The following is a 17,226-nucleotide window of genomic DNA, read 5'->3' on the forward strand; positions in this document are numbered from 1 at the left end:
TTACTGTGCCTGGGGTGCGAGACTATTACTTCTACCCATTAAATCATCATACCTTGGAAAATGTCTTGCCTGGAAGGAGCCAGCTTCTCTGGCTTGGTAGCCACGAGTGTGATTTCTGCAAAGACAGATGTGAACAGTCAAATGAGCCTCCCGCCCACTGTCAAGCTAAAAAACGCAGACAGAAACTTCTAGCGGAGGTACAAGGAGCTATTCCCTAAATTATACCAGTCAGTTCTCTGTCCCCCTTTTCAGAGAGATGCTCATATTGAAATGTATTTAGTGAATGTAGTTTGTGAAATAATCAGTGGCCCTAAAAATCCAGAATTTGCTTTAAAGGGACCAGCATGTCCCAAAAAAACCAAACTACTAAAAGGCGCAATTTATACAACAGACCTCATGACCGAGACAGAAAGAGGAGTTGTGTCATAATAGAAAAACTGAGAATGTGGAAGGTTAGAAGATCTCTCTCCTCCTCACCTCGAGCCACTAAACTCTTTTCTTTTTTGAGTTTTAAAGTGAGATAGTCTGGGAATATTTTTTATGAGCTTGTGCCATACGTTCTTTCACGACAAGCCTCCGGTAGCAAAATTAAGAATTTCCCAATCTCAGAAAATAAAAACAGCAGCTGGCAGCATAGTCACTGCCCTGAGACACGCAGTGACCACGAACTTCACACGCGGGAACACTTGGCAGCGAGAGAAGAAAAAACTCAATCTGGGTCATGTTTCATACTCTATGAGAAAGCCAGGAAAAAACTTTTAAAAACCCTAATTAAAAAAATACATCCGGGGCGCCTGGGTGGCTCAGTCGGTTGGGCGTCCGACTTCGGCTCAGGTCATGATCTCGCGGTTCGTGGGTTCGGGCCCCGCGTCGGGCTCTGTGCTGACAGCTCAGAGCCTGGAGCCTGCTTCCGATTCTGTCTCCCTCCCTCTCTGCCCCTCCCCCACTCACGCCTCTGTCTCTCTCTCAAAAATAAAGATTAAAAAAATAATAAAAAATAAAAAACACACCCAGGGGCGCCTGGGTGGCTCAGTCGGTTAGGCCTCCAATTCTTGATTTTGGCTCGGGTCATGATCTCACAGTTAGTTCGTGGGTTCAAACCCCACGTCGGGACTCTGTGCTGACAGTGCAGAGCCTCCTTGGGATTCTCTGTTTCCCTCTCTCTCTGCCCCTCCCTGCTCTCTTAATAAATAAACATTAAAAAAAAATCCACGTTAGTTCCATAAGATTCAGGAGCGACGATGAAACAAATCAAAGAAGTCTTTGCGAAAATATACTAACAGCATATTTCACTGGTGCAAAATCACTCACACATAGGAAAACTAACAGTAAAGTGTTCCCGTTACCTGCTTTCTGTTCAAAGACAGGAGCCATAGCAAGAGGAATGGATTTCATGTCAAAGGGCTTTTCTGAAGGCTCCAACGTGTACTGGTGTAAGGCTTTCTCCATCCCCGGCACAGAGACAGCGAGGCCTACAAAACAGAAATCTCAGCATTCTAACTCCTTGCCAATCCTAGGATCCAGACAGGCCCAGATGTGTAGTATTTATCTAAGCTTTCTGAAGAAAGAGAAGGATTAAGCCACAGACTTTATAACTTAAATGGTTAAAAACGAAGCTGTCTTATAAGACTGCCTTCTAATTTTGCCCAAGGAAGCATGGGAGCAGAGCATGAAGATATCCAACAAATCAGAAGTACCTTCCAGGAAAGAAAGCAACTTAGCCACGTGGGAACAACCGTAACATAGAGGGAAAAGGTAGAGCCAATCCAGAGGAAGTTCAAGGAGAACCAGCAACAAGCAGTGCTCTCCGGGCCCTTACATACTTTCGGTTCCCCTAGAAATGGAAGCGCATGCAAAGACAAACGACAAGCATGTGCCTAGTGAAGTCGGCTCTTAATGCAGATCACAAGATAATGCTTCCAAGATGCCATTTGGGGACCAAAAACGTATTTGTCTCCATTCCTGGCTCTCACTGACCGTTGAAGATGTAGGTAGCATTCAGCGACATCTGCCTCTGCTGCAGCACATTCAGATAGAAAGTAGCTCTGTCCCGAACCTCATCATCAGTATCCATCATACACCTGTCCAGGGGACACAGAAGAGGCCTGTCACAGCACCCTCAAATTTTCCGAGAGCTTTCTTTCCCACCATACCCGGACGACACAGAGCAGGCTATCTGACACTACCTTTGGAAAAGAGCTCAACAGCCAACAGTGGATCCTACAATCTCCATAAATTTGGGAGACTGTCCTGAACTGGTAAAGAAATAGGGTCTTTATGAACCAGAAGCATTACGTAAGCAGGCATTAAAATGATTAGGAAGAATACAAAAACATGAGATAGCAGGTTGGAGCCTAGTCTTGAATATGCAGCCACATGACCCTGGTAAAGACTCAGACTTCTTCATCATTAAGAGATGGGACCATTATGCTTTCTAAGGATACTAAAAAGGATTCAGAATCCAGCCACTGTTGCTACTCAAATGGCAATTTGTTTTATTTCAACCAGCCAGCCTTTAGCTTATAATTTTTCTGCTTCAATTATAAGATGTAATCACAGAGTATTTGCCAAAGCAGATCTTTTCCTCATCAAGTAGGGAACCATGGAAACCACGAAAAGCTGATTTTTCAACTCTCCATAGTGAATCACTTTGAAGTTGGCCCCTATTCTGCAAATGGAGGCACATATATTTAAGTCACTTCCTCAAACTCCACGGGAGAAAGTCAAAATCAAATCTACGTGTGCACACACAATTACTAGAAAGATAACAAAAATGCCATTCGCCCCTGACTTATTCCATCAGTTCTACTCTTAGGCTCCACGAAACATTTGATATGGTACAATGAAGCATTGTCTGTTCAGTCATATGGCGTCCTTAAAAAAAAAAAAAAAAAAAAAAAAAGACATACTTACCTTTGTAAGAGGACAAGGATGCTTGGGAGAAGATTCTCATTTTGAGCCCCAAATTTAGCCAAAGCACTCACAGCAGCTACAATGAAGCATAAAACAGAACAACATAAATACTGTATTGGTTTCTCAGGGTTGCGCAGTAATTATTCAAAAAACGAAAAACAAAACAAAAACCAAAAAAAGAAGCTTCCCCGCGTTCAGTGGGAATAAACTCTCTTAATTTGTGTATTTCTTGATTTTATCTCTTTGACCCATTTAAGCCTAACTAGAAATCTGCAGGCCCAAGACAGCTATGGATAGGAAAATTCTCTATGCCCTGAGAAAAAAGAATCGTGTGTGTGTGTGTGTGTGTGTGTGTGTACATATATATATATATATGTATATGTATATGTATATATATGCATATATGCATATATGTGTATGTATATATGTATGTATATATACATATATACATACATATACATATATGTGTATATATACATGTATACATATATACACACGTACATATATACATATGTATATGTATATATGCATATATGCACATATATGTATATGTATATATGTATGTATGTATACATATATACATACATATACATATATATGTATATATACATATACATATATATACACATACATATATACATATATATACACATACATATATACATATATATACATATACATATACATATATATATGTATGTGTATATATATATGTGTATATATATATATATAAATAGGCCTTCCTCCACTCTGACCACAGCCCCCTGTATACCACAGTGACGTAATTAAGCTCTAACACAAACAACCAGCCCCAAGCATAAAAAGCAACTCTACTATTAAATTCACTCCATTCAGGAAAAGATTTATTGCTTACCTAACTTTTGTCGGGAGTGGTGCCGGGGGTAGAAAGAGAAAAGACACAGTCCCTGATCTCAGGGAGTTGGACTCTAGTGGAGAAGACAGGTAAGTAAAGAGACAATGACAACGTGGTAAAGTCCACGGCAGAACTACATCCAGGATGCTACGTGAGAAGAGAGAGAGGAACCTAAATCAGAATTGCTGGAGAAGTGACCCAAGGATGGACGCTTGCTACCTGCGCTAAAACTTGAGGGGACAAGTCAAGTTAGCCGGAGGGAAAGGGCGGGGAAGGAGCGCCACAGGTAGAGAGAACAAATCCAAGGCAGGGGGAGGCAGTGACACGACGAAACAGGTACGCTTGAGCCTCACGCTTCTCATGACCGGACGTCGAATACGGGGCACACCTGCGTATTTGTAACAGGGCGCATTACGAACTGGCTGTTCGTAAGCGGACTCTGTGCGCCAAGGCCATTTTGGAAGCCAGGTGTGGAGAACAGAATGGACCCCTGTGAGACTACCATGCGGTCGGACTAGGCGGGCATCTGAAATGGAGGAGGGCCTACACCAGCACTTGGGGAAACAGAAAAGAGAGAATGCAGAAACGCTAAGGCGGCGGAGTTGACGTGACTCTGTCAGGGAGCCGATGGGGCTGCTAAAACGGCAGAATACGCTTCCGTCTTCACGGCTGAGTGGGTGGTAAAGGTGAGGACTTCCATTTGGGTTGCATCTGAAGTGCCTTAGACAGGGGCATACAAGTTCAGGAAAGAGACCCCGGGACCGCAATGCCACGGCATAGCGGTGGAGCTCGGAAAACGACCCCCACAAAAGACAGCGTTATAGCCACTAGTACGAAGTGTGTGTATTCTCAAGTGTGTATTTTTTGAGGGTGTATTTTTAAGTCGGTAAGACAGACCCCCAAGGGAAGCGAGCATTTTAAGGAACGAAAGAGAAGCCTTACAAATCAGACCGGGGAGGGACGGAAGTCACGGGCTCTCGTGGACACCGAGCGGAGAGTTTCAAGATGTGTTCAGCCACTCATTCAGGCCGAAGGAGGTGAACAAAGGTAAGAACTTGATTTTCCAACTAGCTTATCGGTAATTTTAAAAATTAGCTTCGGAGGGCTTTTAAGGGAGAGAGCCAGTTTATCGTGCGTTGAAGAAAAAATGGGGAATAAATTCACGGAGGCAGTTAGTAATGGCTGCTTCAAGTTTACCTGACAGGGGAGGTATAGTCAATACCTAGTAAGAAACAGTGCATCAGAGGAAGGTTTATATATATATTTTTTATAAATTTTCTTGAATATTTATTCATTTTTTGAGGGAGAGAGAACAAGAACAAGCAGGAGAGGGACAGAGACAGAGAAGGAGACACAGAATCCGAAGCAGACTCCAGGCTCTGAGCTGTCAGCGCAGAGCCCGACGAGGGGCTCAAACTCACGAACCGCGAGATCATGACCTGAGCTGAAGTCGGACGCTTAACCGACTGAGCCACCCAGGTGCCCCAGTTTATATTTTTAATAGGAGAGCTTTTCACCTGTTCATATGCTCAGGGGAAGGAATGATTAGAGAGGAGGAAGTAAAAAAAAATGTCCTAAGATCTCTTGAAAAAGTCACTTAAACACACACACACACACACACACACACACTTCATACTAATGGCTCTAAGTCTGAAAAAAACCACCTGATGCCATCACAGCATTCCTATCATACTGAAAGTCAAGAGTTATCTGTCTCTAACCAGCAGCAGAAATCCGGATGGAAACCGAGCGCCAACCAAGAGCTGCGTTATCTGGCCCAAGTAGGTCCCAAGCCCCCACCCTCACTCAGACCTCGCAACTTCATTTTCCAATTTCATCACCACCACCACCCCCCCCGCCCCTGAGTTAATAAGCATTTCAGGGGATTAGGAGTCCCGTCGGTACCAGCGTTCCAGTGACTCACCAGCTCTGACAGCCTCGTTCTCCAGTACGACCCTATTAAAGATAAAGCGGATATACTTGGAGGGGACGGGCGTTCTGGGGCCCTCTTTGCCCAACAAGTGTAGAATCTTAGTGGCCAGAACAGTGTGCTCACAGTCCTCGATGAATTCACAAAGGTGGGCTAGACCGGCTTCTTTGCCCTCGGGGTTCTCTTCCACAATGCTGATTATGCAGTCCACGATGGCGCGCTTATATTCAAAGCCTCCCTGGCAAAAGAGAAAACTTGCCATTCATTCGGAGGAGGACGCTTTTTGAAGAAATGCTTCTAACTCCGAGGCTCAGGCTTATCATATTCAAATTTCCTTTCCTTTCCCTTCTGAAAGAAGCAAAAGTGTCTGGGCTCCCAGTGCTATAACAACAGCATGTTTAGTGACGAGAAGACAGCAACCAGAATTAAGCACACTATTTCGGAGGCATGCGGAGAGGATAAAGCTGTTTTAAATAACGACGGATGGGATCTCATGGGAATCGGTAAGAATTTGAGAGAGCAACTTTCTATGAGGAGAATGTGTCTTGTCTACCTACATCATCTCGGAGCATGTTGGAGAGGAAAGTCATCATGACGCTGTGCTTTCGAGGGTATTTCTGGCAGAGAGCACTGATTGCCTGTACAACCACCACCTGTAGAAAAACACAGAAAGGATGCTCGTCTCTACAGCTTTAGCTACGAGGCACACTTTGCCTCTTACTGGCCGCAAGCTAAGAAGGCGCTGTAGTTACCTCAAATGGCAATAAGGCTTCTCCGCGAAGGATCGGGGAGGAGGGCTCAAAGGAAAATAACGGTTTTCAAGAGACCCCATCCCCTTGCTCCAAGCCCATAAGCCCAGAAAAATTTTAAAGTCAACAGTGACGAGAAAAAGCGTAAACAGACTGATTTCCGTAGAAGAAAGAGTTACTGAGGAACTAGTTCACAAAATGGTTTCTAGGAAAATGTTACCACAACTTAACTTTAAAGACCAGTGTCGAGAAGTAAGTAGGGTGTGAAATTTTACCCTACTTGCAAGCTAACACGTTAGTCTGCAATTTCACGGATTGCTGGGAGAGAAAACACGGGACTCCTGGATCAGAGATGGGCGGCTAAATACTCACAGCAATGGCAGTAGTTAGAGCATCAGCATCTGGGGGCAGTATCCTCGGCCCCGGTTCCCAGAGGGCAATGCGAAAAGGGCTACGGTAGCTCTCATTACAGAAGAACCCTTCTTCTGTGGGGGGAGGGCTCAAACCCACGAACCGTGAGATCATGACCTGAGCCGAAGTCAGACGCTTAACTGACTGGGCCACCCAAGCAACCCAGTTTTTTTTTTTTTTAATGTTTATTTATTTTTGAGACAGAGAGAGCGAGCGAGAGAGAGCATGAGCGGGAGAGGAGCAGAGAGAGAGGGAGACACAGAATCTGATGCAGGGTACAGGCTCTGAGCTGTCAGCACAGAGCCTGACGTAGGGCTTGAACCCATGAACCATGAGATCATGACCTAAGCTGAAGTCGGACCCTTAACCAACTGAGCCAACTAGGTTCCCCTGTCCTTTACTTTTAGAGGGAGAAGGTATTATCTCTAAGGCTGGAAGAGATCTTGAACTATACAAAGGGAACATGTACATGCGTAACTAATGAGATCTAATGGATACAAACGTGTATAATAGCAACAACAGACAATATCAGAAAAGCATCTTAAGAACATTCAAAACTAACATAAACATACTATAAAATATTAAGGCACAACAGTACGCTCGAACAAATTAAAAGATATCCCTTGTTCTCGGATAGGATGTCTCAACAACATCAAGATGATATCTGTTCTCCCCTACGTTAACTTACAAAGTCAATGTGATCCCAATAAAAATGTCAATGAGATTTTTCATGAAGCTAGACAAGTTAGTACTAAAATTCACAAGGAAAAATAAACACGTAAGAATAGCTAGAGAAAAAAACCAAAGAGGGGGTATTACTCCTTCCTATAAAGCTCGTATATTTAAAATAGTGTGTGGTACTGATGTATGACTAAATGAACAACAAAACAGAACAGAAAGCCCAAAAATAGACCCACGTACATATGGAAACTTCGTATATGATAAAGGGGGTGTCTCAAACCACTGGGGCAAAGACCCGTCTTTTAAATAAAATTTGGAGGCAGGGAGAGCAATGAAATGATCATTGAAAAAGGATAAGATTAGATCCATTTCTCATACCGTATGTAATAATAAAACCCAATGGATCAGAGATTTAAATGTAAAACATGAAACTGTATATACACTAGAAGAAATCATAGGTGAATCCTTACTCACCCAATCAGAATCTATAATCTGAAGGGAAAGGCTTTCTAACTATTCCCCAAAAGTCAAATGCAACAAGATGGACAAATCTGACTACATAAAAAGAACGAACGTTCGCATAAATAAAATATGAAAGACATCAGAAGAAAAGTCGAAAGACAAATGACAAACGGGGAGAAAATATCCCATTTCACAGATAAAGGGCTAATATCCCTACTATATAAAAAACCTGAAATAACTGAGGAAATAAAAGACCAAACTTCCTATAGAAGAAGATGGAGAAAAGAGATGAGCGAACAATATTCAAAAAGAATTATTAAATGATCTTCAAAAATGTAAAAAGATGTTTACCTTCCTTCTTAAGAAGAGAAACTCATTAAAACTACATTGAGATACATTCTCTCACCCATCAGGTTGGCAAAACTTCAAAATACAAGCCACTCTACTGGTGAGACTATGGGGAAACTGGCACTCTATAACATTGCTGGTACAATTTAGCATTCTGTACAAAACTGCCTGTCGATTTACCCTTCAACCTAGCATGTGACCTTCTAGGAGCTGACCCTGAGATGCACCTCCAACATTTTGAGAAAACATACGCACGAGGTTATCCGCTGCAGTTATTTGTAATTGCAAAAGACTGAAACCTAAATGTCTAAGCACAGGAGGCTCATTCAGTAAGCTATACTACAAAATGACCTTCATAATCTCCCAAGGTTCCCCAGGATTCAAAATGTCCACCTGAATATACAGGCTACGTTTGTTTTTTTAAAAGTCTAGATATATACTAGAAGGGAGTAAATAGAGCCAGTTAGACTTCTTGGCTGAGAATTAAATAAGAAAGAAATAATAACATCTTTCTACTTTAATTCTTTTAACTGAAATTTATTTTATTGTTCTTTTGATCATCTCTGACACATTCTCACCAGTTCTATTCAACACTGTAGTGGAAGTCCTAGTCATTTTAATTAGGCAAGAAGAAAAAGAAAGGGAAGGCTTTTAGATTGGAAATGAAGAAGTAAAACGGTCTCTATTCACAGACAACATGATTATTTATATAGACAACCCTAAGGAATGCATAACTACTAGAACCAATAAGGTTTCAGTATCAGAAAGGATACCAAGTTATGAGAAAAAAAGAAGTATTTTTATATACTACTAGGAAACAATAAAACAGAAATTTTAATAGAAAAAAAAGCATAAAATATTTATAATTTAGCAAAAGATGAGCAAGACCGATAGAGTAATTGGTAATAAACATTACTCAGAGACATTAAAGAAGACCTATATAAAGGCAGAGGTATACCATATTCATGAACTGGAAGAATATGGTTATGATGTCAGTTCTCCCCATATTTATTTATAGATTCAACATAACCCCAATCATAATCCTAACTGACTTTGTTTTATACAAATTATAAGCCAGCTCTAAATTTTATATGGAAATTTCAAGGATTTTAATTAAATAATTATTAAATATTAATATATAATATTATAATTAATATAATATTTAAAAAGGGCAAATTGAAAGAACATACTACTTGACACTTAAAGAGGTACCATAAAGCTACATTAATCAATACAGTCTGGTAATGACACAGGATTCACAAAGAGATCAACAGAATATTCTAAGGAGCCCAGATATATACCTACAATTATATAATTGTCTGCTTTTCAGACAAAGATCTCAAAGCATTCCAATGGGGAAAGAGAATTCTTTTCAACAAATTATGTTGGAATGACTAAATATTAGTATGGAAAAAGCCTGAACTTATCACATGCAATACATAAATATTAATTCAAATTGGATCATAGGCCAAAATGTAAAAGCTGAAACCGTAAAACATTTAAAAAACAAGAAAGCATCTTTAAGGCTTGGAAGTAGACAAAACAATAACAGTAAAAGAAAAAGATTAATAAATTAGACTTCAGAAAAATTTAACACTTTTGCTCATCCAAAGACACTGTGAAGGGGCGCCTGGATGGACGAGTCGGCTAAGCGTCCAACTTCGGCTCAGGTCATGATCTCACGGTTTGTGAGTTTGAGCCTCGCATCGGGCTCTGTGCTGACAGCTCAGAGCCTAGAGCCTGCTTCGGGTTCTGTGTGTGTGTCTCTCTCTGCCCCTCCCCCGCTCATGCGCTGTCTCTCTCTGTCTCAAAATTAAATAAGCATTAAAAAAATAATAATAATAAGACACTGTTAAGAAAAGAAATAGGCAAGCCAGAGACTGGGAGAAAACAATCATATTTAAACTTTTACCTTGAACTCGTCTGAGATTTCAGACACAAAAGAAGATATCTGTTTCATGAGCCTGTCCACACTGCTCTCACTCCCTGTTTTGAGGAGTGTAGTAATGGCCAGGGTAGCAATGCTTCTGTTTGAGTCTGTGATCAAGTTTTCTAAGTCCAGATTGCAGGCAGTAACAGCAGAGGGGTGCTTCATTGCCACCTTGTGGAAGGGCAAGAAAAATAAATTAAGCAAACTGCTATTGCTGAAGACCGGAACTTTAAAAAACAATGAAAGAAAAAAATAGAAATTTTAATTAAGGTAAGTGACTTTTAAAAATCTAAATGGGGATGGGGGGGGCGCCTGGGTGGCTCAGTTGGTTGAGCGTCCGACTTTGGCTCAGGTCATGATCTCACAGCTCATGAGTTCGAGCCCCGTGTCGGGCTCTTGTGCTGACAGCTCAGAGCCTGGAGCCTGCTTCGGATTCTGTGTCTCCCGCTCTCTCTGCCCCTAACCCACTCACATTATGTCTCTGTCTCTCTCAAAAATAAACAAACATTAAAAATTTTTTTTTTTTTAAATCTAAATGGGACAATATAGGTCCAAAGTAATTGTTTCAAGAAGAACACTTCCAATCAATATGGTATGAAATAGCATTTGGTAAATGATTAACTGCCAGAGTCATAGTGTATAACAGCATTTTCTCTTCCTAGGTTTCTATAACCTTTATAACAATATCGTAGTCCGTGTTTTATTACACTTGGCCTGTTTTTCTTTATAGTACATGTGTACGTGGATGTCTATTCTACTAGATGTAAGGATCTCGGAGAATAGCACCTTGTGTGGTAAATACTGCTCAAAGAGTGTTAATGGCTTATCACTTAGAAAACATTTCTGTCTTTAAGCAAACTCCAGCCAAATTGGTTTGTTCATGCTCATCACAACATGTCTATCATCTGGCTTCTTTGCTTCTGTCAAAATTGTTCACCCCTCTGACTATCTCAATACTGGTATAGAATCCATTACCCACAATTTAAAAATTTTGAAAACTCAGCAAAGCATTGGCATCGAAATTCATTTTAACAGGAAAATCCGACCCAAACTAACGTAAAACTAGTTAAATAATAATTTAAGAGGACAGTCATATATATACCACAGAAATATTAATGTGTCTAATGGCAGGGTATTGCTCGAGGTTCAGTGGGGTGAGTATGTAAGAGATAGAACCATATCACCTTCCTAAAACTCACACAATACTGAATTCTGAGACACATCTGGCCCTAATATTACAGATAAAAGAATGTGGACCTATGTCAACTCTTTAAAATATAACTCTAATTGTTATTCTCTATTGGGACACCTGGGTGGCTCTGTCCGTTAAGCGTCCGACTCTCAGTTTCAGTTCAGGTCATGATCTCGTGGTTTCATGGGTTCGAGCCCCGCGTCGGGCTCTGTGCTGACAGTGTGGAGCCTGCTTGGAATTCTCTCTCTCCCTCTCTCTCTCTGCCCCTCCTCTGCTTATGCTCTCTCGCTCTCTCTCAAATAAAAACTTAAAAAAAAAAATCTTTAATTGTTATTCTATACAGGGTTCTTCCATGGCCGTCCTACCAAGTTTCTTCCGTGGCTTCTCTCTCCTCCAGTTGTTCATACAATTAATTTATAACTGATCACACACTACCTGATGACAAGTCTTCTACTACCTTAAACTTTCATTTATGGTTACTTATTCTGTGTTTCTAAGTTATATCCTGTAGAACTATGCTGTCCAATATGGTAGCCAATAGCCAAATGTGACTAATAAGCATTTGAAATGTGGCTAGTCCAAATTAAGATATGCTCTAAATATAAAATATACACCGGATATTAAACATTTAATATGAAAAAATATAAGGCAAAATAGATCTTTAATAATTTTATAATGATTACATGTTGATATGACATTTTACATATATTAGGGTAAATTAAATGTATTATTACCATTCATTTCATCTTGACAGGGCACCTGGGTGGCTCCATCGGTTAAGCTTAAGCGTCTGACTTCAGCCCAGGTCATGATCTCACAGTTTGTGAGTTCGAGCCCCACGTGGGGCTCTGTGCTGACAGCTCAGAGCCTGGAGCCTGCTTTGGATTCTGTGTGTGTGTGTGTCTCTCTCTCTCTGTCCCTCTCTCGCTCATGCTCTGTCTCTCTCAAAAATAAACATTAAAAATTTTTTAAATAAAAAAAATAAAATTAATCTCATCTTGAAAAATGTTTTAATGTGGTCAGTATAAAATTTAAAATTACGTATGTGAGTCACATTGTGTTACACCAGCATTGTCCCAGAGAAGTTTCTACAGCAATAGAAACGTTCTTTATTTTTGCACTGTCCAATATGAGGGTCACTAACCCTGTCACTATTGAGCACATGAAGTGTGACTAGAGTGACTGAGGGGCTGAATTTTTAATTTTATTTCATTTTGATTAATTTCAATGGAAATGGCCACTCATGGCCAATGGCCATCATATTGGACAATGTGGTTTTCAGCTACAGAGTGCTCAGCAGTCAGAAATGAATTATTAGTCTTTAGTTGAATAGCAAAAATGGCCATACCTAAAGCCACAAATACAAGGAAGGTGCTCTAGAAGTGAAGTCCATAAATCAGCCTACTAACCTTGAGAGAAAGCCAAATGCCTCACATGAATGTTTCTCAGTCAAACGTGGATACAGGTCACTAGTCGGCAAGAGGACCTACCTTGTTCAAGGTCCTCACAGCTGCATATCTCAACGCTGGCTTAGGAGAGCTACAGAAAAGCTGAAGAACTAGGGGAAATACAGATCACCATGAATATATCTCATTTCATCATATAGTACATGAAGAATCATATTCAAAATATGCATAAGGACATTAGATCGCAGCATCAGCACCTCATATGAGAAACACGTCATCAAAAATAGAAAAAGCACTTCTTGAGCTATAAAAGTTTAAATATAGGAAACAAAGTTTATTTATCTGTAAGAATTAATATATCCATGAATATTGGAATCTGTGGAATACTTATAGCTATAAGAGCAAATGGACTTTTTTAACCATGAAGGAGAACTCAAGGCAAGAAGAACTGAAGGCATGAGTGTTACTTGTCTTCTAAGTAACATTTTTTAATGTTTCACACAGGGAAATAGTAACTTCAGAAAAAAAGCGCCAATTAAGTAAAGAACAACAAAAATAAATGACCCACCTAGCAGAATGCAAAGGCATAGAGAGCGAGCTAAGGTTCAAAAATCATTCTTACCACCTCTCCTGCAGACCCGTGGGACTTAAAACAAAAACACACTAATGTAAACAACAGCCGGGTAGGGAACATACAACTGACCTGAAACAGCAGGTGCCAACTCCCTTGCAGTACAGTTAGGAAGATGGATGATGGCTGACGCAGCTTCATAAATAACCATTTCATGTTTATTTCGCAAGCAGCTCTCGATGAAATCGAACAGTGGGCTTTCATGGCTGACAATAAATACACACAGGGCATGATCAGATATCAAAAAGAACAGGTGCAGTAAGCATCGAAGTTAAAAACACAGGGAGATTGAGGAACACTTTCGGAATTATGGGTGGAGGACCCCTGAAAATACATTCCTCCATAAAAGCAAAGAGAACACTGGCATAAGGTTCCAAAATTAACTTGCTCAGCACTCTAGAAATTAGCCAAAGGCTTGCGACAATCCTAGCAACATTTACTCAAGAAAAGTTACATCTTCATAAGAACAACAAGCTTTCTGGTGTTCTCCTTTGCTCTATTTCTATTCCCTCTGTCCAATTTCATGGAAGCCTTGGAAATCAGCAGCCTCAGAACTGCAGTAGCTATGAAAGCCAGCAGCCTAGCAGCCACCAGAGGAGACAGATGGGCTTGGAGCTCCAGCAAAAGCCCAGTCCCCAGGGAAATATCACTATTTGACCTGACTCGTGCTCCCTAGAAAAGCTTCATTCATGGAGCTGATCTTCATTTCATCTGACTCAGAGTTCATTCAGTGAGGAAAGCCCCATCCTCAGCAAGTTTGTCCCAAAAAATCAGTGGCCACGGTTTATCACTGCAGTTGCCAGAGACAATGATGCCACTCGGGACAAATAAGAGGGTGGCTGAAAACCTTAAAAGGAAAATCTGAGAAATGAGGTCTCCACAAGAGGCCTTGGCAATATCTGACATATTCCTGGGGATCCAGAAGGCCATGCACATGTAGAAGACTGTGCAAATGCCCAGGAAAGGCCAGACAAGACCTAATCCCTTGACTTTGAGGTTCTACGCAAGTAGGAAGTGAAGGCTAAGGCAGAGTTGTAAACTGCCAGAGCATGGAAGGCATGCCCCAACACACAAAGTGCCCACTGGAAAAAGATTTGGAGATATATTGGCTTAAATCATTTAAGAAAATCTGTCAAGGAGCTCCTGGGTGGCTCAGTCGATTAAGCATCTGACTTCAGCTCAGGACATGATCTCATGGTTCGTGAGTTCGAGCCCCACGTCAGGCTCTCTGCTGTCGGCACAGAACCCACTTTGTATCCTCTGTCCCCCTCTCTCTCTGACCCTCCCATGCTTGTGCATACACACACATGCTCTCTCTCTCAAAAATAAACATTAAAAAGAAAAAAGAAAAAAGAAAATCTGTTAAATCATTATCTGATGACTTAGCTAATCAAGCAGACTTCAGTACCTGTACATGACAAAGAGTAAGACTGCAGAATTAGTCCAGGAAAGTCACTGAACAAACAACAACAAACAGCAATAATAACAACCTCTGAGGATGGAGAAGAGAGAAATGTGATTTACAGAGTTACCACAATACATAGAATATCTAATTTTTGACAAAAAGTGATGACACATGTTAAAGAAATAGTAAAGTATGCCCCATATGTAGGGGAGAAAACCAGTCCGTACCGATAATTCTTGAGGAAGCCCAGGTATTGGAATTATTGGGCAAAGATTTTGTCAGTAAATATAAACACGTTCAAGAAATAAAGGAAATCATGTCTAAAGAATGAAAGAGAATTAAAGACATGACAATCATACCTCACCAAAGAGACAATATCGATAAAGAGAAATGAGTTTCGGTTTATTTGTTTTGTTTTCTTTTAAAAAGCCAAATAGAAATTCTGGATTTGGAAAGTGCAATAATGAATGAAAAATTCAAATCTGCAATTCAATGGCAGATTTGCACTGGCAGTAGAAAGAAATCAGTAAACCTGAAGGAAGTAGAAAGAAATCAGATAATCCAGCTAAGAAAGAAAAAAGAGTGAAAAAAAAAAAAAAAGAGCAGAGCTTTGGAAATCTATGGAATATGACCCAGTGTATGAACGAACATTTGCATAATAGGAGGCCCAGAAGGAAAATAGAGAGACAAAAGGGCAAAAGGAATATATGAAGAAATGACTAACAAAACTGCCCAAATTTGATGAAAAGCATTAATCTATGCACTTGAGTAGCTCAACAAATCCCAAGCAGAATAAAAAGAAAAAGATCCACACAGTGACACACCGTAGTCAATCCGCTGAAAGCAGAAGACAAAGAGAAAATCTTGGCAGCAGCAAGGTAAAAACTACCGCATCATGCTTCAAAAGGGATCATCAATACAATCAATGGCTAACTTTTCACCTGAAACAAGGGAAGAGAGAGGGCATAGAATGCCATATTCAAAGTGCTGAAATATAAAAACAAGAATTCTATATCCAGCAAAACTATCCTCCAAAAAACAAAGGCTAAATAAGGATATTCCCAGAGAAGCAATGACTGAAAGAAAGCACTGCTGACAGATTTACAAAAAAACATCCTAAAGGAAGCCCTTTATGCTTAAAGATTTACACCGAACAGTGATGTGAATAATCAAGGAGAAACAAAGAGCACTAGACATGATAATTATGTGAGTTGATATCAAAGAGTCTATAGACAACTTTTTTTTCATTTCTCTTCTTCACTACTTTAAAGGACATGAAATGGTATAAAGCAATAATTATAACCCTACAGTTGACCCTTGAACAACACAGGTTTGAACTACATGGATCAACTTAATGCAGACTTTTTATGATAGAGTACTGCAAATAAATTTTCTCTTCCTTATAATTTTCTTAATGACATTTTCTTTTCTCTAGCCTACTTTATTATAAGAATATAGCATTTAATACATATAACACAAAATACGTGGTTTATGGTATCAGTAAGGCTTCTGGTCAACAGTAGACTATTAGAAGTTAAATTTTGGAGAAGTCAAAAATTATATGCAGATTTTTAACTCGATGGAGGGCTGGCTCCCCTACTCCCCACATTGTTCAAGGATCAACTGTATATTGCTGGATTTATAACACATACATGCCATATATATGGCAATTATAGCAAATAGGAGCCCAGAGAGAATGAAACTATATTGGAGAAAAGATTCTGTATTTTACTAAAATTAAATTAGTATTAATCTGAAGCAGTCTGTGGTAAAGTAAGATGCATGTTCTAATCCCTAGAGTAACAGCTAAGAAAAAACTGGAAAAAAAGTTAAAATACTGACAGAGACATTAAAATGATACACTGAAAATATTTATTTAACACAAAACAAGGTAGTCAAAGAGGAGAGAAACAGAAAAAGACAGGAGACATAGAACAATCAGCACAATGGCAAAAGTAAATCCAACTCTATTAATAATTACATTAAATGTAAATAGTCTAATCATCCCAACCAAAAAAACAGAAATGGCCAGACAGGATAAAAAAAGCAAGATCCAATTATATGCTGTCCACAAGAGTCACACATTCAGATTCAATAAATCATATGGAAAATGGAAAAATATTTTAAACCGAATGAAAACAAAGACACATGAAAATTTATGAGATGTAGCTAAAGCAATGCTGGGAGGGAAATGTAGAGTTTTAGACACCAATACCAAAGAAGAAAAGTCCCGAATCCATAACCAAAGCTTCCACAATTAAGAAATTAGAAAAACAAGAGTGAATCAACCCGAC

The 17,226-nt window shown here is 39.9% G+C and overlaps 1 protein-coding gene across 1 annotated transcript in view; it reads right to left on the reverse strand.

Annotated features, from left to right (window-relative positions):
* The window catches only part of COPG2 (COPI coat complex subunit gamma 2), a 114,562-nt gene that overhangs the window by 46,753 nt on the left and 50,583 nt on the right, over positions 1 to 17,226 (reverse strand). The window contains exons 10-18 of the mRNA XM_043590465.1: positions 13,600 to 13,733; positions 12,981 to 13,048; positions 10,281 to 10,469; positions 6,275 to 6,370; positions 5,712 to 5,955; positions 2,914 to 2,989; positions 1,978 to 2,081; positions 1,347 to 1,472; positions 53 to 115 (exon numbers count right to left, since the gene is read on the reverse strand). Coding sequence (XP_043446400.1) covers positions 53 to 115; positions 1,347 to 1,472; positions 1,978 to 2,081; positions 2,914 to 2,989; positions 5,712 to 5,955; positions 6,275 to 6,370; positions 10,281 to 10,469; positions 12,981 to 13,048; positions 13,600 to 13,733 — 1,100 coding nt within the window. The remainder of the gene's footprint in view (positions 1 to 52; positions 116 to 1,346; positions 1,473 to 1,977; positions 2,082 to 2,913; positions 2,990 to 5,711; positions 5,956 to 6,274; positions 6,371 to 10,280; positions 10,470 to 12,980; positions 13,049 to 13,599; positions 13,734 to 17,226) is intronic.

This window comes from Prionailurus bengalensis, chromosome A2 (genome assembly GCF_016509475.1).
Source record: "Prionailurus bengalensis isolate Pbe53 chromosome A2, Fcat_Pben_1.1_paternal_pri, whole genome shotgun sequence".
Classification (NCBI taxonomy): Eukaryota; Metazoa; Chordata; class Mammalia; order Carnivora; family Felidae; genus Prionailurus; species Prionailurus bengalensis.